This window comes from Cetorhinus maximus, chromosome 14 (assembly GCF_964194155.1).
Source record: "Cetorhinus maximus chromosome 14, sCetMax3.hap1.1, whole genome shotgun sequence".
Taxonomy (NCBI): Eukaryota; Metazoa; Chordata; class Chondrichthyes; order Lamniformes; family Cetorhinidae; genus Cetorhinus; species Cetorhinus maximus.
Window position 1 is genome coordinate 62,097,463 of NC_135892.1, and position 26,717 is coordinate 62,124,179.

Here is a 26,717-nt window from a genome sequence, read left to right on the forward strand (position 1 = left end):
CTCGATGGTAGAGGTCGTGGGTTTGGAAGGTGCTGCTGAAGGAGCCTTGGAGAATTCCTGCAGTGCATTTTATAGATGCTACACACTGCTGCTACTTTACATCGGTGGTGGAAGGAGTGAATGTTTGTGGATGTGGTGCCAATCAAGCGGGCTGCTTTGTCCTGGACAATGCTAAGCTTCTTGAGTGTTGTGGGAGCTGCACTGATCCAGGCAAGTGCGGAGTATTCCATAACACCCCTGACTTGTGCCTTGTAGATGGTGGACAGGCTATGGGGAGTCAGGAGGTGAGTTGCTCATTGCAGGGTTCCTAGCCTCTGACCTACTCGTGTAGCCATGGTATTTATATGGCTAGTCCAGTTCAGTTTCTGGTCAATGGTAATCCCCAGGATATTGATAGTGGTGGATTCAGTGACGGTCATGCCATTGAACATCAAGGGGCGATGGTTAGGTTCTCTCTTGTTGGAGATGGTCATTACCTGGCACTTATGTGGCGCAAATGTTAGCTACTTGTCAGCCCAAGCCTGGAAATTGTCCAGGTCTTGCTGCATTTGGACATGGACTGCTTCGGCATCTGAGGTGTCACGAATGGTGCTGAACATTGTGCAATCATCAGCGAACATCTCCACTTCTGACCTTATGATGGAAGGAAGATCATTGATGAACCAGCTGAAGACGGTTTGGCCAAGGACACTACCCTGAGGAGCTCCTGTAGTGTTGTCCTGGAGCTGAGATGAGTGACCTCCAACAACCACAACCACCTTTCTTTGTGCTAGGTATAACTCCAACCGGCGGAGAGTTTTCTCCCTGATTCCCATTGGCTCCAGTTTTGCTTTGGCTCCTCCATGCCACAATCAGTTAAATGCAGCCTTGATGTCAAGGGCAGTCACTCTCACCTCACCTCTGGGGTGGGTGGATGTGTATGTGTGAAAATTGTCTACTGAAAATATCTTCTAATGAATCACCATAGATTCAAAAACTTGAATTGTTCAAGAGCTAAAAACAATTGCAAAACATACCAATTCTACATACATTTTAACTATATATTTTCTTTCCCAGAAACTCCAACCTTGGCAGTTAAATCATAATTGGCCAGCACTAGGGGGAAATTATCAGTCACCAGTAGATATGTTAGTAATGATGGCCACATTTCTGAAAATAATCAATACATGATGGAGTGTCCATATGTGAAGTTTTTTTTTTAACTAAGCTGCAGGATTAAGGGCTCACCTGCTGTAACAGTGGCTGATTTTAGTACAATTGAGATATGCCTGAGATAAGGAAAATGTGAGGGAAAGTACATATCCTGTTTCTAATATAAACTTTTAAATTTCCAATTTTGTATGCTCCATGTACAACTGATCTATTGAAGCATGAAAATCCAACTAACAATTTTAGAAGTTAGGCTGAAATAGTGTGACCATTTCCATACTCATGTAGAGTGGACATATAAGTTAGGTGTCAAATCCTGACCTGATATCTGAGAATACGAAAGCCACATGGTGAGACTTAGGCCAGAAAGCTATCACACCAATCTGAATTAGCACTAGGTAGCTTGAGACCAGTTATCACATTGTGCAATCATCAGCGAACATCTCCACTTCTGACCTTATGATGGACGGAAGATCATTGATGAACCAACTGAAGACGATTTGGCCGAGGACACTACCCTGAGGAGCTCCTGCAGTGGGCCAACTGGAAACTTTTGATGCAGGAAATGGTATTTGTGGTTCATCATAAAACAATCATGAAAATTAAGGGACTGGATTTGCGTTGCCAGTTTCTGATCCCACTATTGGAATAAAATGCAGGTCAGGAACTGCCAGTGGCAGGATCAGAGGGAGATTTTCAAGGAGGCGGCCAACTAAGAAATCTCCCCTGGGAGTCTTGCAGAGTTAAGGACAATGGTGGGCTCCGCAGCCTCAAGAGCCAATCGAAGTGCCCAACTCTTTTGGAAGTCGGCAGTCCACAGGGAGAAGTGGGTGCTACCGCTGTAGGCAGGAGAACAAGAGGACTTCTCAAGATGGAGGTGACCTCTGAAGACTGCAGAAAGTTGAAAAATTATATGTGGCTAGAGCTACCAAGCCAAGATTGTGCAGGGGAGCCCCTCCACAGGATAATCTGCAGCCACAGGTATAGCCTTTGGCAATTGTGGGCTGTGGAGTGTGGTAGAAAATTAAATGAGGCATCACTGGCCTTATGGCCTGATGATCACCATCCTTCTAATGGACTTCAGCCTCAGCAGGGAGGGGTCCCTATATGCCTTCTGGAAATTTCCAGCCAGCGTGTGAAGAGTGCCTTGAATAGACACTTTAAAGTGTCATTTCTCTTTTATTCGTTCATGGGATATGGGTGCCGGTGGCTAGGCCAGTGCTTATTGCCCATCCCTGGTTTCCCTTAAGATGATGATGGTGAGCTGCCTTCTTGAACCACTGCAGTCCACATAATTCTCTTAGGCAGGGAGTTCCAGGACATTTACCCCGTGACAATGAGGAAATGGCGATATAGTTCCAAGTCACGATAGTGTGTAGCTTGGAGGGAAATTTGGAGGAGTGGTGTTCCCGTGCATCTGCTGTCCTTGTCCTTCCAGGTGGTAGAGGTCATGAGTTAGAAGGTGCTATAAAGAAGCCGTGGTGAGTTGCTGCAGTGTGTCTTGTAGATGGTACACACTGCTGAAACTGTTCGTCTGTGGTGGAGGGAGTGAATGTTTAAGGTGGTGAATGGGGTGTCAATCAAGTGAGCTGCTTTGTCCTGGATATTGTCAAGCTTGTGTGTTGTTTGAGCTGCACTCATGCAGGTAAGGGGAGAGTATTCCATCACATGCCTGACTTGTGCTTTATTGATGGTGGACAGGCTTTGGGGAGTCAGGAGGTGAGTTACTCTCTGCAGAATTCCCAGCCTCTGACCTGCTCGTGTAGCCACGGTTATATGGTTGATCCAGTTCAGTTTCTGGTCAATGGTAACACACAGGTTATTGATAATGGGGGATTCAGCGATGGTAATGGCATTGAATATTGGGGGGAGATAGTTAGATTCTCTCTTGTTGGAGATGTCATTGCCTGGGACTTGGGTGGCATGAATGTTATTTGCCACTTATAAGCCCAAGACTGAATATTGTCCAGGTCTTACTGCAAATGGACTTGGATTGCCAAATAGGCCACCTGCCACTGCCGTCACTCACTGTCACCTTCCAGAAATAGCCTCCCTCAATTAGGCTGGAGGTGGAAAGATGGGGCAGAATTTTTAGCTTGGCGGGTGGGCGCATGCCCGACCTGCTTGAGCATTAAATAAGGCATGTTGACATTGGCCTAGCATGCCGATGTCAATGCACGTTCTTGCGATATTTCGCGAGACAGGCGTGCGATGGAGACGGCGGCGCGCCTGTCATTAATTAAGCGGCTAGTTAAGGCCTTTGAGACACCACTTGTCTCTGACTTTATGTAACCGTGCAATTTTTAGGCCATCGCACAGGCAAAATGGGCAGGTGAGCAGGCCACAATTTGCGATACCTCACCCACAGGCGGGATAAGAGGGGTCAGTGGCCTTGCCAAAGTGATTAGTGAGGATTGCAGGATATCACTTGCTGCTGGTGTTGCTTCTGTGAACAGGACAGCTTCATTTCACTTCAGAACCGTGTTCAGCTATTTTAGAAGCTTCATTTCAGGGCTCAGGTGTTGTTTTCCAGGCCCCCGGAGGATTCACACCACGTAGGGCCTTCCAGGTATCAGACAGCCTTCCTTTACCCTGGTAATGGGGATTGTGGTCTCCCCTGGAAGCACATCCTCTGAGGAGGAAGAGAGGGCCAGAATGGGAGGAGGCTGGGTGTCCCTATTAAGCTTCCAGGGGTGCGACCCGTGGGAGGAGAGGTGCAGGCACAAGCGGCACAGGGCCAACAGGAAGTCCAAGGCAGAAGGGGCAGCAGAAGACATCAATATCCTGCTGCCAAGGTTTACAGATGATGATGCAGCTACCTCAATATGTCCGAGGTGTAATGCCAACGGAAGCTCCATCTCTCACGGCTGACAGTGATCACCATCTGTCAGAGGATCGGCCCTGAGATCAACTCCGACTGTGTGGCTGGGCACCCCATGCCAGTGGTGCTGAAGGTCATGGTGGCTTTCAACTTCTATGCCTCCAGATCTTTCCAGGGGTCATTGGGGGATCATTGTGGAATGTCCCATTCAGCTGTCCATAACAGTGTCAAACTGGTGACAGACGCTCTGCTCAGGCATGCATTGACTTTCATTCATTACCATACAGACAAGGCCAGCCAGGCAGAGCGGGCCAGAGGCTTTGCAGTGATTGCTGGGCTCCCCCGCATCCAGGGTGCAATCAACTGCACACATGAGCCTTCATCGACAGGAAGGGATTCCACTCCATGAACCTGCAGATTGTGTCTGATCACAAGATGCAGATTCTGCAAGTGTGTGCAAGCTACCCTGGTAGCTCCCACGACTCTTACATCCTCAGGTACTCCCAGGTGATGAGGCTCTTCAGTGCCCCAGCCCGACTGGATGAAAGGCTGCTGGGTGACAAGGGCTATCTCCTCAAAAGGTGGCTCATGACGCCTCTCTGCCACCCAAGAACAGAGGCCGAGCAGCGGTACATCAGGAGCCACACCTCCACAAGGGTGGTGGTAGAGAGAACCACAGGTCCTCTCAAGATGCGCTTCTGATGCCTGGACCGTTCAGGGGGCCCACTGCAATACCCCCCAGATCGTGTGTCACTGATAGTGGTTGCATGTTGTGTTCTCCAGGGCTCAGCTGATTCGTGACCCTGGAGTCCAAGCAGCCAGGGCACACCCTCTTGGCCAGCTCCTGCCCGATTGACATTTGGCACTCACACTCTAACACTGCTGAGGCCCACGGGGGATGGGCATCACTTAACTGTTTTGCAAAGTGAGCCATGCCAACATGGTACTCACCCTTCCCGATCACAGCAGATTGTTGAAACGCTTCTGGCACTGGACCCATGTGCGCCCCACCATATCGTGGCTGCTGACCGTGGATACCACCTCCTCCCATGCATTTTTGGTGAGGTTGGGGGGCCTTCTCCCATCCTGGGTTTCTCTCCTCGCTGCCAACTCCTCCAGGAGGGCTGCGAGGCACTCGTCCTAAAAACGCGAGGCCGACTGCCCTGCCGGCCTGCCCTCCCGCCTACCGTGTCCACCTGCTATGGTTTCCATTGGCAACACTTCCGCGTCCTTCGGCGCAGCCTTCCAGGGGCTGTCGCATTTGAATCGGCCGCCAGGTCACCATTGGACCCGGCAAACATCATTCTAGGTCATGTATCACGCTGGGCGGGCCTTAATTAGCCTGCCCACGTAAAATCACAGAGCGCTGTTGATCACGGGCAGCGACTGACCCTGCCCGCCCCAGCCGATCCCACACACCAGGGGTAAAATTCTGCCCATGCTGGCAGACCAGCCAGTAATGCAAAGTTGCTGGCCTCAGAACCCGCTGAAATTCAGCCCAAGATGTCTGGCATTATCTTAATATTTTACTGTTGTGATCCCGTCAGAGGCTGTTAACATTTAAAGAGAAATCTGAACACCCAGTAGTTAACTGACAGGACTCTGCCACAAGGTTTTATGTTTTTAACAAAAATAAACTGAAAAAAACTAAAAGAAATTAAACAAAGCAAGCACCACTAACTTATCATTATAGTTGATACAGGCATATGCTATGAACTCAGTTCTGCTTTTTACTTCCCTTTAAGAGTTCCCTTATATGATCCAAGAATCTTGGAGGTTCATTCACCTTTTCTGAGACCAACCCTAAAATGTGCCGCAGCTCTCTAGAATTCACGTTCATTTTTCCTCAGCGTTCCAGCTATTCTTTTGGCTAATCAATCCTCCAATTTCTCTTCAAAACCTCATGAGATTGGCATCTCAATTGAAGCTTAGGCTTCAGTGCATCCTCTAAGCTGACTGCTTTCTGCCAAAAGGCTAATTGCCTTTCTCTTTGAGGACAACTTAGATTTTTTACCTCTAACTTAAAGCTGGGCAAATCTTCCAGCTTCTTTCCCTCTCACAAATTCCAAACTGAGCTCCAAACCCACCCACATCCTGTACAGCGAACAGTAAATTTAGTGCTTTTTCTGCTTAAGGTGCAGGCCTGACTAACATTTATCTCCTTTTGCTCTCCCGACTTAGTGAATGACAGCCTATAACAAACCAAAACTGCAACTACCTTCTTGCTTAAGATTTAAACATCGAGGACACCCTAATTCCTAATGGCCCTCTATGCTCCACCAGCTTCTGTACAGGTTGTAGTCTCACAGCTGATTCCCAGCTCCTGTTAGATGCTTTCTCTCTGCCTGTTCCAAGCTGACTGACTGCTTTCGGCCACAAGTCTCTGTCAGGAGCACTGTAGATTTCTTCCTCGAGCTTCAAACTAGGTAAATCTTTCAGCTTCTTTTTCCCTCATGAATTCTGAATTGAGCTCGAGCTCCACCCGCATTCTGTGCGGTGAACCATAAAGTCAGTATTTTCTCTGCTTAAGGCGCAGATCTGACTACGTTCATCACCTTTTTCCTCTCTCAACTCAGTGATGCAGCCAGTACCTGGACTGAAGCTTCAATTACATCCTGCGAGAAAAAGCCAGATAAATTAAACAAAAGAACGTTCAAACCCCCACAGTCCATTTCCATGACAACATGGCATGCTTTGGGATTATCTCAAACAGAAATGTAAACTAATTATTTTACCTTCAACACAACACTTTGATTCTGTAAATGTGGATAATGTATATCCCTAATGGAATTTTACGACCCTTTCTCCAGACCTGTCCTTATCAAGGAACTCCCTTGTTGACCAACTGCCGTTAGCTTCTTTTTATTTGGGAACTATATAAACAATTTAAATCTCTTATTGAAGCAAGGGTAGACTGCATTACAAGCCCAGAAATGGGCTGTTCATTGTTTAAGTTTTATACTTGTACCTCTGACTTTATAAGATAAACAGAAGTTACCTTTTAAATGCAATTAATTCAAGCTCATTTGATTTGCATACACATTAGGTGCATGCCAGTTTCTTAATCAAGTGTTCTCATTTATCTTACATTTAACACTTTAATTCCTAAAACTAAAATGTATATTCTAAATCATATGAATTATGAACTAAGTATTCACAACAATTGGAAAATAATAATGTACTCCACTCCAATTTTGATAACTTGCTACCTTTGAACTCAACTGGCTTTATATGAATTACTTCATTGGACATTTGACAGATACCAATTTGAGGCACATAATCGAGGGCCCAGACTTTGCTGGAGACTTGCAACATTGGAGTGGCATACCTGCAGTTTGGAACTTTTGTACATTTCAAAAGTACCAGGAAATGATTGAGTATGTGAGTTATGCTGTTATTTATGCCACATTTTAATTGCCTGGGGCATCATTGCTCTGTTAATACCTTCATCAAAACTGAAAAAATGGATATCAAAGCATGCTCAAGGTCGAGTCAATGGTGACTTTGGCAGTTTTCTGACTGCATCCACTTGTATTGAGAAATAATTGTGCAGCTGAATTATTAAATTCACATGTTCAAAATAAGGAAAGCAGAGCTGTATGATCCACTACTCCTATTTCTTATGTTTTATGTTCTTAAAATAAAATCTCCACTCTTGATATTTTTCATTCTTAGTAAAAACCTATCAAAGCACTTACTTTTTGTCATTGTGTGTTAGGTTTACTGTATATTGTGTGCACTGTGTAAGGTACTGAAATACCTGTGCATTGCATTGATAAAAGTGAGAACTGGGAAGAAATTCAGTTAGACTGGTTTGGGCCCAGATGATTGATGTGCTCACAGTGGCACCAGAAGCCAGAGGGACATTTGAAATTGGGCATTGGATCTTATCTGACTAATTCCAATGGATTGTGGATGCACATTGAACCTTCTGAGGCAACTCACCAGACTATTTTGGGCCAGTGGAGATGCTGGCAATATACCCTTGAGTAGTGCCTGGTTTGGTGTGGAGGTGCAATTGGGAAAGAAGTGACCTCAGGTCAGTAGTGACACGGTGTAATGAGTTGCAGTCCAAAGCTGCACTCCTAGTCCTCCTGGCTTTGCATTGTCTGAAAAAGTGAGCATGTTCTACTCAGTTCCTGGCCATTTTCAGATGGGCTCCTTGAATAGACCTTTGTATACGCAAATGCAGAACACCTTTTGAAGCTGGCCATTTGGGACTCCCAGAATATCAGCAAAGCCAATACATGTTTCAGATGCTCATTGGGATGCTGGTCACAGGCCTCTGAAATTGGACATTTTTGCCACCATTTTATTCATGAGCAATGGGAAAATGTGATCCAATTTCACCCTGCCTCACCTCCCACATCATTTTTAAATCTGAGATGTTTTAGATAGCTTCAATTATTAACATTACCTTCTAAATGGTAAGAAAATCTGTCATTTAAAATGTTCCTTAAAACTGAATACATTAGCTGAATATGCCCATAAGTCAGAGCAATTGTCTGCAAGTGACCAAGTTCTGTAAAGTATAAAGAATTTAAATTTTAAATTTTACATCCCAGGTCATACCAAAATTGCTCTTTATAATTAATCGATTGTTATAGATGGGGGAAGCCATTGGCTGCATCGCTGCTGAAGTCACTGATGTGCCATTATGCTTGCTGCAACATATACAAATTACTTGGCCAGGAGGTTAAGATGAAATGTGAGTGCTTAACTTATGGCATAATTTGCAGAATATAAACTGCACTTCTAGCAAAAAAGCAGGGGCAGTGACAGATTCAAGAAATTTCTAAGCCACATCTATTCTTCAAAAGAAAGAAGGAAGACTTGTATTGACATATTGTCTTTCAGGGCAACTGGATATCCCAAAGTATTTTACAGCCAACCAAGTACTTTCCTTCAAGTGTAGTCACTGTTGTAATATGGGAAACATGGCAGCCAATCTGCACACAGCAGGCTCCTACAAACAGCAATGACCAGATAACCTGTTTTTTGTGATGTTAATTGAGGGTTAAATATTGGCCAGACCAGAGCACCCTGCTTTTCTTCAAAGTAGTACATGGGATCTTTTTTACATCCACCTGGGAGTGCCTCAGTTTAACATCTGATTTGAAAGACAACACCTCCAATAGTGCAACACTCCCTTAGCATCAGCCTAGGTTTCTTGTGTTCAAATCTTGGAGTGGGACTTGAATCCACAACCTTCTGGTGCAGAGGTATGTGTGTGTACTGCCAGCTGAGCCACAGCTGAAAGGCTGTCAAGAGTAGAGTGCAGTAGAACAAAAGAGGAAGCTATTTACATTTGCTGCTAAATCTTTCTTGAATGTGTTACCCCACCTGCAGGCCAGTTCTAAATATCAAACTTTTTTTGTCATCATGCAGATGTCAGGACGTAATACTGCCAGCTGTCATCACCGGCATCGAAATCCTAATAGTAGGATTGGATTTTGATTGTGACGCTATGAATCCATCTCCAAACCTGAAACAAACTTGGGAGCGATTTGCTACCGGTTCGGTTGTTGGGGTGTGAATACATTGTTAGACTGTATTGAAGCACACCTGAAAGGTGTCCTCTTGCAAGTGTCACTTCTCCACCTGGTCGCCATTAAACGTCCTACAAATGCAAAACAATTTTATTCGATGTGGGTGAGCAGTTATTTATTTTGCAATCCACTGTATTCTCTGTTGATTTCGCGGAGGTGGTGGAGCATATGGTTCTTCCCATCTTATTCCTTTCCGTGGTGATAAATTAATGAGGAAGATTTCTGACGTTGCGGTGTGTGTGTGTGTGTGTGTAAGAGGGAGAGAAGATAGAGAGAGAGATTCGCTTGTGTGCTGCTGCTCCTGCAGCGCTGGTGCTGGTTCGCTTCGAGAGAAACGCCCGTGTGACGCGCTCAGCTCAAGCAAGCCGCTGACAAACCGAGCTGGAGGCAGAGGGGAGTCTGCTGCCCTGCAAATGTAAACAGAGACGGGAGCACCAAGTAGCGGAGAGAGAGAAAGAAAACATTTAAATATGATCTGATCTCGCATTTGAAAGCCGAGAATCATTTCCGACGTCCAGGGAATGTACTGCAGGTAAAACTCCATATTTGAATAGGATGCAATGCAGGAGCTGGTAACGGCGAAGCTACACAGACTGTGGCCCTGACAGAGATGGGCATAACGGTGCACATCTGCTGTAGGTAAAACCCGGCATGAACATTGCGATGATGAAGGTGGTGCTCGACACACGCACTAATGGATTGAACGCAGTGATTTTATTTTTCGTTCTCTACCTGCCCCTGGTTAAACAATGCACTTTCCTAACCCGGTTTAATCCGGAGGGTATCGCACGTACGTTTTGTTTCCTTAAATTGGCAATTCGGGTTCATCCGGCGTCAGCTTCTGAGCATGGTTTATATATATATTGATCACAAGCAAAATGGGGGGGGGGGGGGATGCTGCCGTCTGTTCATCTTATCAGCACGATAACCGTTTAAAAACCCTGGCACAGTTTAGTATATATCATTTGTATAATTACTACATAATTCCCCTTTGATCCGAGATGGCAGGGAAGGATCTCCTGGTAATGAACATCATGATAGAGTGGATTTCTGAGATGCTTCGACAGTGGATTTCCTTATTATTCGCACGAGGTAGTTTTTTTACGGGATTATGATCTAGGCACTGGAATTAACTACAAATTGTGGTGAAATGCCTAGTTTACAGTTCGTTAAAGGGGAAAAGGTCTGAAGCTACAATATCTTGTAAGGATTTCCTTACAAATTAGATGCAGCTGTAAAGAAAATTATAAAAGGCCATTCTTTTTCTTACGGTGGTTGAATGTTAAATAGTTACGCGTGCTTTAATGTGTGCCCAATGCTTAAACCAAATGTAAGCGACATTTCCATTTAGGAGCGGAATGATCTTTGTCTCGTGACCAAACTCCAATTTTGATATCCAGATAATATTCATATACGTAGAGCATATTTTACATAACTATACCTTACTCCATTGCGCATTCAACATATATAATGTAATTCGATAAACTAAACATTTATACCGAACCCGCGACCAAATTATTCTAAGGAAGTGTCACATTTACATTCCCACTGAAGTCTAGTTGAATGTTTTCTCACGTTCTGGTGTAGTTCACTCATGTTTGGTAACGTTCAGTTTATGATTGAACACAATCAAAATATTCGCTATTCGCAATTAAGTAATTAAGTAAATTGTTTCCCCAGATTTATATAAAATCGGAATCTCACATTATATGCCATTAGATAGAAACACCTTTAAGGGTCTCCCTGAGCTGGGTGTGTTGGGAGGCGCGTTCCCTTCCCCTGGCCAAGATTATAGCCCACTACAGTGCTATTAATTGCTGACACTTGATCGGATTTTTTTAAAGCGTTAATTAGATATATAGGTTCAACGCAGGGTCGATAAATCATTCCGAGACTTACATATACCAACTTTAATATTAAATAGCGGTATGTCAAAAAAATTATTTCTATGTTTGGAATTGGGGCGTAGGAAAGAGATTTCTGTACATACTTTGTACACAGCTTTAGAATGGCCAGGCATATCATGTTGGTCTTGATCATATGAAACTTTACGAGCAGATCGCCATACACTAAATGATTAACAATTTTAAATATGAAAGTTTCCTTCCACTTACATCCATAGTTATGCTATATTAAAGTAATAACTATAATATTGGCGTTAAACCAAAAACGATGAATGCAGGTAATCACGATTTTTTTTATCTGCCCCTTGGTTGACATTGATATGCTTCTCGAACTTGCGTCCCCTTTCCATACCATGTTCCTAACAGGTTGTATATAATACCGGCTGTTTTCGGATATTTGTTGCTTCACTAATGTAATGAGAGCGTTCTAATTATTAGTACAAGGTTATCAAATACAGTGTTCATGATTAAACAGCTATCCTCAGATGCACTTTTGGTAAGAATATTATTATGTGTTGTCAACATCCTCCTTACTTTCATTGGTTTATGAATTTTAAATAGGAATCATGACAAAGTGCAGTTGCAGTCAGTTCTCCAGTGTTAGCAGGAAAAAAATCGAGTGCAAATGACTTTGCTGTTGTTAATAATTTTAAACTACCATTTCTTTTTTGATAACATTATGTGGTAACAAGCTACAAAGTATGCTATTTATTATTAATTTTCCTTTGTAAAATGCTATATACATCACAATATTTTCTCTTCTATCAATTAAATGTTAAAAATATAGCTAAGCAAGTCTTTGTAACAATGCGTAAGAACCAACTGTTGTAATGAACAAGAAGAAACTAAAATTAAAAAATACGATTGACATCTAGATGTGGTCAAGTGATTGGAAAAAGTGACTTTAAGTTACATTTTTGGCTGAGTTGTTTTTTGATTAGTGCAATTAATTATTTTGCAAAAATAAATAAGAATTTAAAGTTTCGGCACATTCATTACTGTACAGGCAATGGAAGATGATTTAACTCAGTAGCAGCCCTTTACGTGGAGCCTATCATGCACATTATTGTAAGATGGCTTTAAACTGAGCTAGGGGTCATGCTATTATTTATTGCTTTCATTCCTTGCAGATTGCGAGTTGTGTTGAAGCTGCTGTAAACGTTGGAATCACAGATTGGCCCTGAAAGGAAGACTTGCTGATAGGCTTTGCATGTCAAGTGGCTGCTGAACTACTTAACGGTTTATGGTTTTCAGCACCATTGGGAAGCAGGCAGTCCAGGAAGCCACGAATGATGACTCAGAGTGTCTGTTTTAACATGATGAAATGAATCTTAGGATCTGTGCTGGAAATCTGTCACAAAGAACAGTTTTGGTATTTTAATGGGATTACTGAAGGGAAGCACACAAGCCAAACTAGAGAAAGTCATCTATTGGATCTGCACGTGGATAAGTTCTTTTCCCAAAGAAAAATTAAACACCATATGTTTTCTTATCTGGAGCAACAAAAAGCTTAACTGTGTAGTCTGATTACTAGGCAAAATCTACTGTGGATATGGGCTACTGACACCATTTGTTCTGCTGACTCAACATATTTAAACCTTAATCTAACAGACTGCCATCAGTACCTTGCTAGAGAACTGCTTCACTAACTTTTTTTTTAACTGTTGGATTCACAAAGGAAAACATTTTGCAGCACACAGAAAACCTCCACATCTTGAGGAACTTTTTACAAATTGTTTGCAATCTGTACATTATTCAACATCATACTACATTTACAAAGATGGCTGTTGTCATCAAGAAAAAAGGCCATTTGCTTTGGTTCGGCTTGCTTTTCGGATGCCTTGTTAACCTCGGGGTCAGTTTAGAATTTACTGGAGCTGCAGGACAATGGGCAAGGTTCCCAAAGTGGAATGCGTGCTGTGAAAGTGAGATGAGTTTTAATATGAAGACCAACATTTCCAGTAGTCTGCTGGTGTATTTTGATGATGAAGGATTCTGTGATTTTTTAGAACTCCTAATTGTTGATGGATATCTTCAACTTCGCTTTTCAATTTTCTGTGCTGAAGCAGCCATTCTACAGTCAGATACTAAAGTGAATGACAGTATCTGGCATACTGTAGTTATTCGGAGGAATTTCAAGAAGACAACACTAATAGTAGATGAAGAGATTAAAACAGTTGAAGTGAAGTCAAAGAGGAGAGATATGACAGTCTTTAGCAAATTGTATATTGGTGGAATTCCATCAGAATTTCATTCATCAGTACTGTCATTAACATCAACCTCAGTCGGAAGTCAGGAACCATTCCAGGGATTAATAACTGACCTCAAGGTTGGAAATGGGACCACCACACTCATTGATGGTCAAGGAATCAAGATGGATGAAAACTATCTTTGCACAAATCACAGTCTATGCCTAAATGGTGGAACCTGCTCTGTTGTACACGAGAAGGCAATTTGTGATTGTTCTCACACTGGTTTTCAAGGAAAAGACTGCAGTGAAGGTAAGATGACTGTCTGTACTCCTGTTTTTGATTATTGTAACTTCTGGCAGTTGTAGGAGAACAATTATCCATTAGGCTAAGATTAAACCTGGACAAAATTCTTCATTTATCCTGCAATTATCTTTCTTTGCTCACGGACATCTTCCAATATAAATCAATTTTTCTTTAACTCACTTCATTTCTAGGTCATACAACTGACATTTTGACATTATAACATACATCTTTCTTGTATGTTATACCATCAAAGGCTCAAAAACCTCTATTTCATTTCTATTTAAAGCTAAACCATAAATGTTAAAACAACAATTTCTAAGAAGAAATTCAAAAGCCAGTGGCACAATCATGGAAGAACAAATATGAATAATGAATTAGGGTAAATAAATAATATCGGTGCAAGAAACTTCAAATGTTAACTATATTTTTGGATGCTAGTTTTCCTTTGTGCAAGTTTGGTTTATTCCTAGTCATGCATGTAAAGACTAGGGGTGGAATTTAATGCCCTCCCCTGTAGTGAGTTTCATGGTAGGGGGTGAATTTAATCAGGCAAGGGGATGGCAGGTGGGGACTCCACTGCTTTCCTGGCACTGCCCTGATTAAGTTGTGGCAGGAAGGCTGGTGATGGCCTTCCCACCCCACTGCCAATATGCAGCGGTGGGCAGGGGACTCGTCATGCAGGAAGCTCGAGAAGCAAACCTGCGCATGTTTGCTCGCAGGCTTCCGGAAGGATCCCTTGTTGTCAGGCACTCAGTGCCTGATCAAGAGACCTGGCATCAAGAATGGGGGGCCAACTGAGAGTCAACCCTGATGGTGCTGCCAAGCAATAAAGAGTTGCCGGCCTCTGCTTGGCTGGCAGCTCTCGGCAGTTGGGACTTCCACTCCTATGGTCCTTGATCCCGGGTAGGCACACCACTGCCCAGTTAAGCACCTGATTGGCACTTAATGCAGCGGGCTTTCTCAAAAAGAGGCAACATGGGGCTCTCGCTGCCTCTCCAGCTGGTGGATAAGGTCCCTGTCAGCTCCATTAAATGCTGCCCTAGGATTCGTACTAAAATAGTGTTAACCAGCTGGAGTTTTCTTAATGCTAATATCACGTATAATTTTTGCTATGCTACTAACTTACAAAATGCAGATTGTACATATGTTTGTGGTCAATTCTTTATGGTTAAAAATGCATCATTCCTAGATTTTCTAAATGATTTTGTTTAGAATTGACAGAAAATATAATTTAAAGCAATAAATAGTCCATACAAATTAATTAACTGTTGCACACCTTATTTGCATTTACAAGGCATTTATATATGCAAGATTAATTGTTTTAAGATTCTTGGCAATGCAACACTTACGAAGTTTATTTTCTAAAAAAAATAAAATGACCATTTAACTTGTCATATTTTCTTGATTATTACTGACATTCTTTTTATGTGATAGGGAAGATGAATTTAGTGTGTAAAGATTTAATTCTATGGGCTTAATCTCTTTAATTCTTGTGCTAACTCTTCCTACTGATTTATTTTTAATGCAAAAGAAATAGGGATATAGTTGCAGCAGCTGATTTGTTGGTTTGCAGTTCATTGGGCTTCTCATAATTATTTAATGTTATGAAAGAAGGGAAACCACATTAATTAGATTTGGCTCCAATTTTGCTTGTGTCGAAATGTAGCCATGCTGTTGGATACTCGTATTGCCACCTCCAAATGAAATATGACCCAATTCATAGCCAGGTCCAAAAAATCAATCCTTCAGTAGAATCACCACATATGCATGTCATTGGCTTTTTTGTCTAGATGCACAATGTAAAGACAATTTTCAATGATTATTAGTAGATGCACAAAATACATCACAGTATTGTTCTTTTCTATTATGAAAATATTATGATGCTTATCTTCTCAAATGAAGAAGAAACACTTCTGCAATGTTATGTCTAGTATGAGACATGCGGTTTCCAACACCAAATAAGTGTTTAGAGATACTGAATCTAAAATCAAAAGATTAAAGAACACCTTTCCCACTATCCATCCTTCTTTTCTTGTAAAAAGTTACAAAGAATAATTTGCATCAATAACACACCTACTAGCTCCACTTTATGTGAAAAGAATGCTAGAGACTAATGTGTATCTTTTGTAATCTACCAAACCTGCAAAACAAATCGTACTTTAAAATACCTGCATTAAATGTTTAGTAATAGGCTAATATTTCCCAAGTATTGTAATGGTTTAGGTAACATCTAGTATCATGACAGCCATCTTTGGCTCATGAATATATTAAATGTCATCCGAATATATTACTTAATTGAATATGTCATATATTGTCTTGCACTAATGCTGTACACAGGAAAAAACAACAGAAACAACAATAACAAATACAGCAGTAAATTAAATAATTCATTTGGAACAGAGTAAAACACCAGAAACAATAACAAATACAGTAAGGTAACTCAGAAGAGATACTATGATCAATATACTGGAGACTGAAAGTGGATAATTGCAGGCTTAGTATAGAATAAAAACAGAGGCTAAATATAACATGGAAGAGAGTGAGTATAATAATAATGCTGGTATATAGTAGAGGTAATTTTATATGATTGCACACATACAATTGCAGCTGCATGGCCTGATAGACTGTTATTTAATGCAGTACCTGCCAGATATACTAATGTAATATAAACTTATGCAGCGTGGCCTATATTGCAATTTACTCTAATCACTATTTTAGTGATACAAAAAAAATCTTGTTTGATAAGCTCTCTAACACCTGGCTTGCCCTGAAGTAAAATGCTCCTTTTTTCAATTTCATTTTACATCCGAGGAAAGATGTGCGAGTTTCTAATGACTTTAACAAGTAAATTTTGACTTTTATTCCCATTTTTCACTGATTTTCGTTAATACATTTCTAGATATGTAGGAACTCAGCAGCATGAAACATGGAAGAACAGTCTATTGGCAATTTCTGTTTAGCTTTTACCACCATGTCTGCTTTGATGCTGAAATTAACAAAGTCAGGAATTCCACCCCCAAGTTCCTGAATTTATTTGAAACCACAGAACCTCATAAATGTTACATAGGAAAGGAATCCAGTCTTTCAAAAGTATTCACCCATTTGAATTTTTATTCCAAAAGTCACCTACTTTTGTACAACTTCTGAGTTATTGTGTATATTTCCTGTTATGCAGCAGAATGTTTTATAATCAAAGGTTCTTGATACTTATTGTATGTTAATGCGCTCACATTTAGATTCACAAGGAAAAATAAGATCTGTAAATGGGTAGAAAATATTCCCCACTTATACTCATGCTGGGATTAACCTTCACTTTGTGTTCTTGTAAAGAACATTGGGATCCTTCTGGAAAATTTGTTCTGTAGACTCTCTGTGGGGAAAATTTTGAATTACTTGGCTGAAATATAAGATTTTTTAAAAAAAATAGCTACGCTCTGTAAAACAGGTAGATGCTCTGTTGTTTACGTATTTATTTACTTAGCTTGGTAAAATTTTATTTGGTTTTAAAGTGGACTACCAAAGCTTTTTGAGGAGTAATAATCCATTCACCTAAGGGAACGTTTCAATTTGTCACTTTTTATCTCTTGCTGACAATTCATATAGATTGTGCATCTACTTGTGAGATGAATTTGAAGTCCATATCTATTTAGCATGATCTTTTTCCTGCATTAGTTCTAACTTCGCCTATAGTTTGCCCTTTTTCATTGAAGGAAAGAATGCCAATTAATTGTTAATTTTGCACGTGATGAATACAGGAGCTGAGTTATCGATTATTTGCCCCAGGGTCCTCTTCCATTTTTTATTTAGTATTATGACAGGAAATATACATTAATGAGTTTCACCTTTAATCTTTTTCATGTCTGGATTGAAATCAGTAACTGCTGTCTTTGTGTCATGTTTGGCTGATGTAATTGTGAGGCTAGATGAATTGTAAATTTAATGCATAACTGATCTGTTGGTTGTAGAGCACACTACAAATGGGGTGTACAGAAGTGCTATTAACCACAACAATGTGTGTGCTATTAATAGGTTGTCACCGAGAGGATGTGCTGTATTTCATTATAATGAATTTATGAATCCCTAAAGTAGGAAAATGGTTGGAAAAAAATGAATGATTTATGTGAATCAAAATATAATAGAATATTTTTGAAAGAAAATTAAAATGTTTAAAAAGTACAAGATATGGAATAAGTATGCAATTTCTAATGTTTTGTTTAGTTACAAGACCAGGGCTTTAGTCAAACACTGTGAAATCTTCTGTTACATATTTTGGTTTGATAAATGATATACTATGAATTAGAGCTAAAGAAGTTTTCTGATAAAGCAGATTATTTGCTAGAAACATTTACTACAATGCATGCTGGTTGCTTATAATGTTTCTGAATTTCTGGGCATCATGGACATTTTCAGCTTATTGTACAATTTCATTAAATGGTTGCATGTTGCATGTAGGGACTTCAGCACAACTGGAGGTTTCACTAAATAGAATATTGGACTACATGTGTCATTTGTATTTAATGTTGCAGAGGAGTGTTACCTATACATGATAATAGATAAGCACTTGTAATTTAAATGGCAGATAAATCATCAGATGAGTCAGCTGACACCTCAAAAATGCCAGTATGGTTTTATTGACATTTAAATTTTTTTTTAGATTTTAATTTTTAAACTCTTAATTGAACAAAATTAGTCATTTTATTGTTTAGTTGTAATTATTATGTGAACAAACACAATTGGTTATGTAGTATGTTTTTCTGTAATCAAATATTTTAAAATTCAAATGATTATTCTGGTGTTGCAGTTAGATATGGTTATGTTGTATATATTTTGTTTCCTTGATTACATATGTTCATAGTCAAATGACTAGTAGCATGATTTTGTAAGGGTACTTGATATAAATGTACAAATATCCCCTATTGTGTTTTATATACACAAAAATGGACATAAAGAAATGACATCATAGGGCAATTAAAATACAGACTAAAATTCTACATCATTAACAGCTGTTGCAAACTCTGGTTTACAACAGTGCCACCTGAATTCTGTAATTGTGTAAGTATGTTACAAATTATTCCCTTCCGTTTCTTTTGTTCCTGTACGTGGAAGGTTCAATTGTTTAATAATTTGTTGGAACATTTGTCTTTTTCAGGTCCTTGGTATTATGATAATATTGAATATATGACATAAATCAAAACAGTTCTGAGTGATAGAAAAGTTAAGGAAAATGATTTTAGTAAAATGATAGGTTATGTGTGCATAAAGAAAATAATTCTAGATCTGATGCTTGACAGGAATTAAAAAAAAGTTACTGTCCACGTGAAATAATTTTGTTATCAGATATGGTTTGTAATTGCATCATGGTAATCAGTCACACTTACAAAAACATCTAATGTTATTTAAGGCAAATTAAGTCGGTTGACCAAAAATTTTGATTTTGAATAAATCTGATATTCAGGAAAAATATCAGTTTTGATACCTTACTGACATTTTAAAGTATATTTTCAGCAGTCTAGTCTTCACCAATCAAATAAGAAATTCTTTTGACTTCATATGCACAATTAGTAAATGGAATAATAAATAACTAACACTGTTGGGTTCACTTGTAAGATGAACCTACCGATAGAGGATGATGTAAATTAAATCTTCATGCAGGTTTTTATTATCTTATAAATATACTTTTGCCCAGTACATGTCAGAATAAAAGTGACATAACTGCTACTATAAAGTAAGTATTTTGCATAACATATGTAATAGGTGTGTAATATTTATTAAAAATATTAGTTGATCTCTTGTACTGTTGCTCATGCAATGACAAAGAGGTAGCAACTATACTAGTTGAGTTATTGTCTGCATTCAACAAATGGGTTATGGACAGTCTCTGCAGACTCAAGTTGAAATTACATGGAGAATGGCAGGAAATGCAATCAGAATAATAAATTTCAGGCGATGAATTCACTAATAGCCTTCAGAAATTCAAGGAAAATAAAGCCTCAAGCTTGAATATACTTCCAAACAGGGCCCTTAAATAAGTGATTAGGAAAATCAGTCATGTATTTCCATTTTCTTTGGTGAATCATTAGACCCAGAGGAGTACCTGAGGATTGGAAAGTTAGTATGTTTAAAATGCCCAAAGGGGTGACCTAGGGATCAATATACCAACAAACGAACATCTGTTTTAGGTGAATTGTTGGAAGACACCTTGATCCAGCAGTATTGATGCACTTAGATATGGTGCAGAATTAAATTGAACCTGCTGGAGTGAGCATAAGGAAGAGGGGTGTGCTGGGAGAATAGAGCAGGGAGACGCCCATCAGATTCTTGGTGTTGAGAAAGCTGTCCCCAGTTAAGTTGGGGACGGGAAGGGCTCAATGCAGGAAACTCTTTCGAGTTATCAACAGTCACAGATTGCAACTCTTTCGAGTACAATCACAGTTCTTGGTTTCCGGGAGTGGGACGTGAACCCACAACCCTCTGATTCAAAGGGTGCTATGAACCCTCTGAGGGTGCTATGAACTGAGGAATCCCATCTGCTGAAGGCAAGATGTCAATTAGTCTCATTAATGAGCCAGTTGACAGCAATTATCCCTGAACCCAGCAGAATTCAGTGGTGTCTTAGGGATCTCCTGTGCCACTTGAAGGGTTTGCCTGCTGCATTGCTGACAAGTTCTCAGTGCCCATTGAGGGCCCTGACACTGGGAAGAGGGAGCTGCTGAAAATCACTCCCCTGCCCTTTCCTGCAACTTTCCTCCCTCTCTCTGGTGATCCTCACCCATGGCCCTTATCCTACGCCACTCACCTGTGTTCTGGGATCCAGTGGAGATCCTTGGGCTATTGATGAGACCATTACTGGCAGCAGCCACCGCTCCCAGTGGCATTGCTGGCAATGGAGAACTGCTGGCCTCTGATTGGTCGGCAGCTTTCGGGTTGGGGGAAGGGGCATGATTTCTGCCACAGGGGTCTTAAATCCTGTTGGGGGCCTGACTTTGGCCAGTTAAGAGCATGACAGTACTTCAATCGTACTGGTTTTCCTCAAGTGATGCGGGGCTCCCACCAATACTCCAGCCGGTGTGGGAGACCGCTATTGCAGGAACAAAACCCAGTCATAGTATGGCAAGATAGAGCCAGTGGGGAGAGAGATTTTATCCAAAAAAATTTCTGGAGTTCTTTGAAGGATCTTGTTAACAGCAAAATCTGCAAAGTCAAATTTCTTTGAATGCTGTGCCACATAAGAAATTAGCAGGTAAGGTAGGAAGCCATGAAAAGAGAGGCAAGCTTCTGAGGTCGATTGAAAATGTGATACATCAGAGAGGGTGAAAGATAGTTGTGAATGGACCTGTGTTGACATGGTAGAAGACCACTAGCAGAATGCAGCATTGATCAAAGCTAGGGCCTTTGCTGTTTGCGGTATATGTAAATAACTTGCAGTTCAAGGCAGAAGTGTACAGCTGTCTAAAACTTGAAAATTACACCAAATTGGGAGTGAAGTGGGAATAGGAAGCAGACAAGCCTAGAAAAATATGACAATGAATATATAAATCAAATGGCTTTAGGGTACAGGCCATCAACACAAGGGAAGAATCTGGAGGTATAGCTCACTGAAACCAATAGCAGTGTGCTGTAGCAATTACTGAAAGAGTAACAGCAATGTGCAATTGTTGGGAAAAGTTTTAACCTTTGGACCCACTCACAGATGGGGTGCCAGTGCCAGTAGTAGGTTGGAAACTTGAAAAATTGTGGGGCAGGCTTTGCAGAGCCTTTTTGACTTGGCGTCAAAAAGGGAGTCTGTAAATGCCTACAGAGGAATATTCTTTCCCGTGGACTGGAGATAAAGGCCAGCCTTTGAGACTAAGCATAATCTGAAGAAGGTAAGTGTGTAGATGTTTTGTGTGATCAGTGTCAGAAAGCGGGATTCCGACCCCGATCAGAAGATTTGGGCCATTAACTTGAACCATGACCTGGGCCATTAACTTGAAACATGACTGAAATTGCTGAGGAGGTTTGCAACAGGAGTGAGGTTCCTTGCTCATGGATACAGCATCACAAGACGTTCAGTGATCTCATCAGAGCCGGAAAGGTGAGTAGCAGAGCACATTCAATCACCAGCCCAGTTACTCTGACTTCCCAGCCTTCCCCTGCACAGCACTCCTCATACCAACACATCTTTTGGCTCCAACATTCTTCTCTCCTAAGGCACCTCTTCACATCCCCATCTGAGCACCCATCATCGACACTTACTGTATCTTATTGACATCTCCTGCCTATCCCTCAAAGTCACCATCCAAAAATATTGTCCTTCCATCCTCTCAAAGCACTTAATTTTGCATATCGCAGAACACCAGGAAGAGGCAGAGAACTGTCAGTGCTCTTCAGTAATTGCCACCCTTGACCACTGTGGAGGAGAAGGTGAAATCAGTAGAATGGCAGAATGCATGGCCATTGCCAATGGAGAGATGGAGATCTCCCAGATGCTTGGTGGCAGAATTAGCTATCACACTGCCACATGACACACAACAACCACCTACATTGACTTGATGTCAACAGTAAGTGAAATAAAATCATCTGCACAATTATGACTTTGAACCCTTTCCCCTTGTCAGTTCTAATTCACATCTTTCGCCTTCCACTGGTCCTTCAAGCTTCATGTGGGAGTTGGTGTAGGAGGAGGTTGAGAAAACCTCAGAGGAGGTTGCGCACTTTGTGAAAGCACCATCTTGCAACTCATGCACAACTTCCACCAGCTCAAATGCAATCACCTTAGTGTGGCCTCAAAGGCAAGTAGTTGGGTTGTCATATGGTGAACTACACATCCCAAGTGAGCAGGAGCAGTTTTTGGCAACAAGGACAGCAGAGGAGAGTCCCTGTTGGTGCGGTGGGTGCGGTGGGGAGGCAGTGGTGGGTGGCATGGACTGCTGAGCCTCAGGTATCATCAATGAAGAGGTCTAGCCTGGAACAGCAACAAAATATGTTTGAGGTTCAGTCAGAATTTTCATAGGCAAAGCGTGCCTTAATAGAGTTATTGGAGAATCCTGTCTCTCCCATGTGTGCCATGGCAGCTCAGACCTTTGCGCTGATGTCCATCTTCATGGATAGAGTGGCCACCTGCTTAAAGAATCAGATGTGGTTGACAACAGGGTAGATGCTGGCTCTCATCAATGGCCTGCAAATTGTTGTGAACATCTAGGTCATGGTTCAAGATAATAGCCTAAATCTTCCAATCGGGGTTGGGACCCCGGTTTCTGACACTGATCACACAAAATATCAACCCACTTAGCTTCTTCAGATTTTTCTGGCCAAGGTTCTGATGGAGGATTCTGTAAAACTCACTCAGTACAGGGAGGGAGATGCAGAGAATCTGCGCAGAAGCCATGCCTCTTTTTATGGCATTAGCTGCCATATTCTGGTAAGTAAGGCCTGGATTTTCACCAAGTCAGGATGACTCGGGAGCCCTTTAAAAATAACGGCCCATCCCCATTCCGGGATTCCCAACTTCGTTCCTGGGCTGGGAAAATGTTGGGCTACAGGCTGCTTGCTGTCAGAAGCCCACATCCGGCACTCCTGACCTGGCCGACTTCATTGTGGAGATAGATATCTCCTTTGCCTGTGCACTTTTCATGGAGTCTGCACAGGTTTTTAAAACCTTGTGGTTCATGGCCCCTTAGAGGAGTCATCAACCCTAGTCTGCATAAGGGATCTTTTAAAAGGTAAGTTCAAAAGGTCCTCGTCATGTCCTCCTATGCCAAGCTCTGCCCACATACACTCCCCATGCGCTCTCATGCCCCCGAGGCCAGACCCTGCCCTTCCACCCATCCTCTATGTTTATTCATGCCCCCATGTCAGACTCTGCACTTCAACCCACCCCCTATGTCTCCTAATGCCCCCTATGCCAAGCTCTAGCCCAAGCCCATTGATCCACTATACACTTTCTAGAACCAATGAACATAACAGTGTAAAGTGAATGTGTTAAAAAAAACTTTGAGAAAATGTACTCCGTTGATAAATTCTTCCTATGAAAAAGATCTGAACTGAAATCTAATAAAACATGTCAGTCATCCAGGCCCTTTGAAGTTTCAAAAACCACAAACCACAGCTCTTCATCCATTTAACTTGTGTCAATAAACATTGTGAAATTGACCCAGAAATCAGAGAGCCTGAGTTATCAATCAAACACTGGGGAGCAGGTGTTCTGTCATTCAGATAGCTGCCTGGGCTCTCAGCCAAGCCTTATTAGGTATGCTTGGGTAAGAGCCCAGATATCTGTTCAGACTTCCTGGGCAATTCCTATGGAGTCATTGTGTTGGGACTTCCGAGGGGCCCTGAAGCGCATCTTGGGGGGAACGTCTGGTCTCTGATGAGCCGGAGACTGGAAGATTCGCGCCAATGTTTTAGTGTTAATGTTTTAGTTCTGGGAAGATTATTGTTGTGAAGGTATGGTAATTAAAATGCTGGGCTTTAGTGATTGCCAGAACACCTAAAGAAATGGCAGTTCAAAAGTTTACCATGTTTGTTTAATAGAGTCAGAATAGAAGACGTGGGGCAGAATTTTACGCCTCACGGGCAGGCACGCGCCTGACCCAACCAGACATGAAATAGCGCGAGATGATGTTGGGCAAGCACCCTGACGTCATCCTGTTTCTGTTACATTTTTGCTCAAACCTCAATCCAGGGTGGGATGAAACCTCCGTGGGGAAATACAATAAAAAGAGATATCTGGGGACTTCTTTTATGAGGTATGCTTTTAGATGCTTGATTGCGCTTCATGGACATATTTTGCAGCATTTTTGTTGTTTTGTTTATTCTGTGGAGGTCTGCAGCTCCCTGAGGCAGCTATCTGCCTTCAGGGAGCTAAGTGGAAGCGCTCACCAGCACCCGCATTAAGTCGGTGCCCACCCTCTTCTTGCCCCCACCAGCAGTGCTGAGCTTTTCTCAGCGTGCATTTCATGCTGGCTGGCCGTCAATTGGCTAGACAATTGTGCACGCCCGACAAGCAAAAAATTCAGGCCATGGAGTTGTAAAACAGCTGAGCTTACTTAGCTGGAGAAATTGTAAATGAGGGATAATTGGCTTGGAGGTCAGTTTGAGGATAGCCCAGAGCAGGCTACATCATAACGGAGATGGGTAATGCTTATGAAGATTCTGTAGTCCCATTTTACCTGGATGTTTGATGGGAGAGCTTTTTAGTTGCAGTTTTATTCCCATGTGGTTTGCAATTCACTGAGAGAAGTGAGCAAAAATAAATTGCAATTAGACAGACTTGCACTATAAGCAGAGTAAAACACTAGCTTCATCATTGACCATATGGAAGGCGGGTGAGGCTTAAATCTCAGTTTGAGTTTTGTGAGGAATAGAAGCTGGAAAGTTGCCTATATGAAACTAGTGGGAGAACCTGCATGGGTCTCACCATGTCTTGTTGCAAAAGAAAGTAACCAGCAGATTAACTTCAAAGTATTGGCAAAGTAACCAGAATAAATGACCAAGACCTCCACAGTCAAGAGAGGGTATCTGAAAGTTTTACCTCTGAGAATAGCTGGAGCTGAGGAAAATTCTCCACAGGACTGTGACATACTCATGGGTGGTTCCTACAAAAGTAAGTAATTTTAAGATTGATGGGTCTTATTAGAGAATTCTTGGGGGAAGAGGGAAGTAAACCTGAGTGCATAATATATATATAGTTATAAACCATATCGTTAAGTTAATAGTGTTTGTTTTATTGAAGTCTTTTATATACAATAAAGCTTGTTTTGTAAAAAATTGAAATCTTGTGGCATAGTTATATTGGTTAAAATGAGGTATTCGGATTTCTATTTACAAGTTAATGATCCCTAACCAGATTGTAGCGACGTTCAATCTGCTAGTTTTAATGGGATGAAGGAAAGCCCTGCTTCAGCCATTCAGCACCTCACTGAAGTGCAGCAAAGTGTTCTTCAGATCTTGGCTAACAAAAAAATATGCATGGGCTGTGAGAGGGGACGATGGAGGCGAAAGGGCACATGAAAATTGGGACTCTGCTCAAGGCTCTTCCGCTCCTCCTCCCTTGTTTTGTTCCCGCACTGCCCCGGGACTTCAGTTGAAGCCCCATATGCTGACTCCTGTCCCGATGGCCAAATTTGACCAAGAGGATCTCAACAGTCAGAGCTGGGGAAAAACAGCCTGTTTCTAGCTCTGCTGAAGCCACGGAAGTAGCACCACCCGGTAGTAATTAGAAAACAAAGTGGAAGAACTTGTAGTTTCACAAGGAAAAGCACTTGGCTGTCAAAAAGTCTACTACTGTGTCAAATTTATTGTCAGTGTTTGTGCTCCATAAACTTTATTTCAAGACTTTGCTGTCCAGTCATCTGCATTGTTGCCTCTTGCCTGCCATGTGGCCATCAACCTTGAGGAAAATGCTGTCACAAATAAAAGACGAGCAGTTGGTGTCAGTGAGATGAAAGCATTAATGACTATGAGAATGATTTCTGCTGATAGGGCGTGGGGGGGACAGGGGCCTCAACATTGGAGTCCATTTGGCTTCACAGCCTCGGGTTAGGCGATACATGACTATGAGTTTGTAGCATGCATCTCTGACAACTAGATGAGTCATTACAAGGAACCTGACCACATCAGGCTGCTCTTCCTCAATCTTCTGCTCTGAAGATGCATAATGGCCATCACCTTCCTCCTCCAATGTGATGTTGTGCAGGGCACAGCAGACCATTATCATTCTGGACAGCCTTGCTGCTCAGAACTGCAGGGCTCCTGCATATCTGTGCAGGCACCTGAATCACATCTTTAGCAACCCAATAGCTCTTGTTCTCATGTGACT

General features: G+C 41.6%; 1 protein-coding gene across 1 annotated transcript in view; it reads left to right on the forward strand.

The window, feature by feature from the left end:
• The first annotated feature begins 9,908 nt into the window (after nucleotides 1-9,908).
• nrxn1a (neurexin 1a) overlaps nucleotides 9,909-26,717 on the forward strand; it is a 1,849,731-nt gene continuing 1,832,922 nt past the window's right edge. The window contains exons 1-2 of the mRNA XM_078556994.1: nucleotides 9,909-10,309; nucleotides 12,554-13,924. Coding sequence (XP_078413120.1) covers nucleotides 13,204-13,924 — 721 coding nt within the window. The 5' untranslated portion in view covers nucleotides 9,909-10,309; nucleotides 12,554-13,203. The remainder of the gene's footprint in view (nucleotides 10,310-12,553; nucleotides 13,925-26,717) is intronic.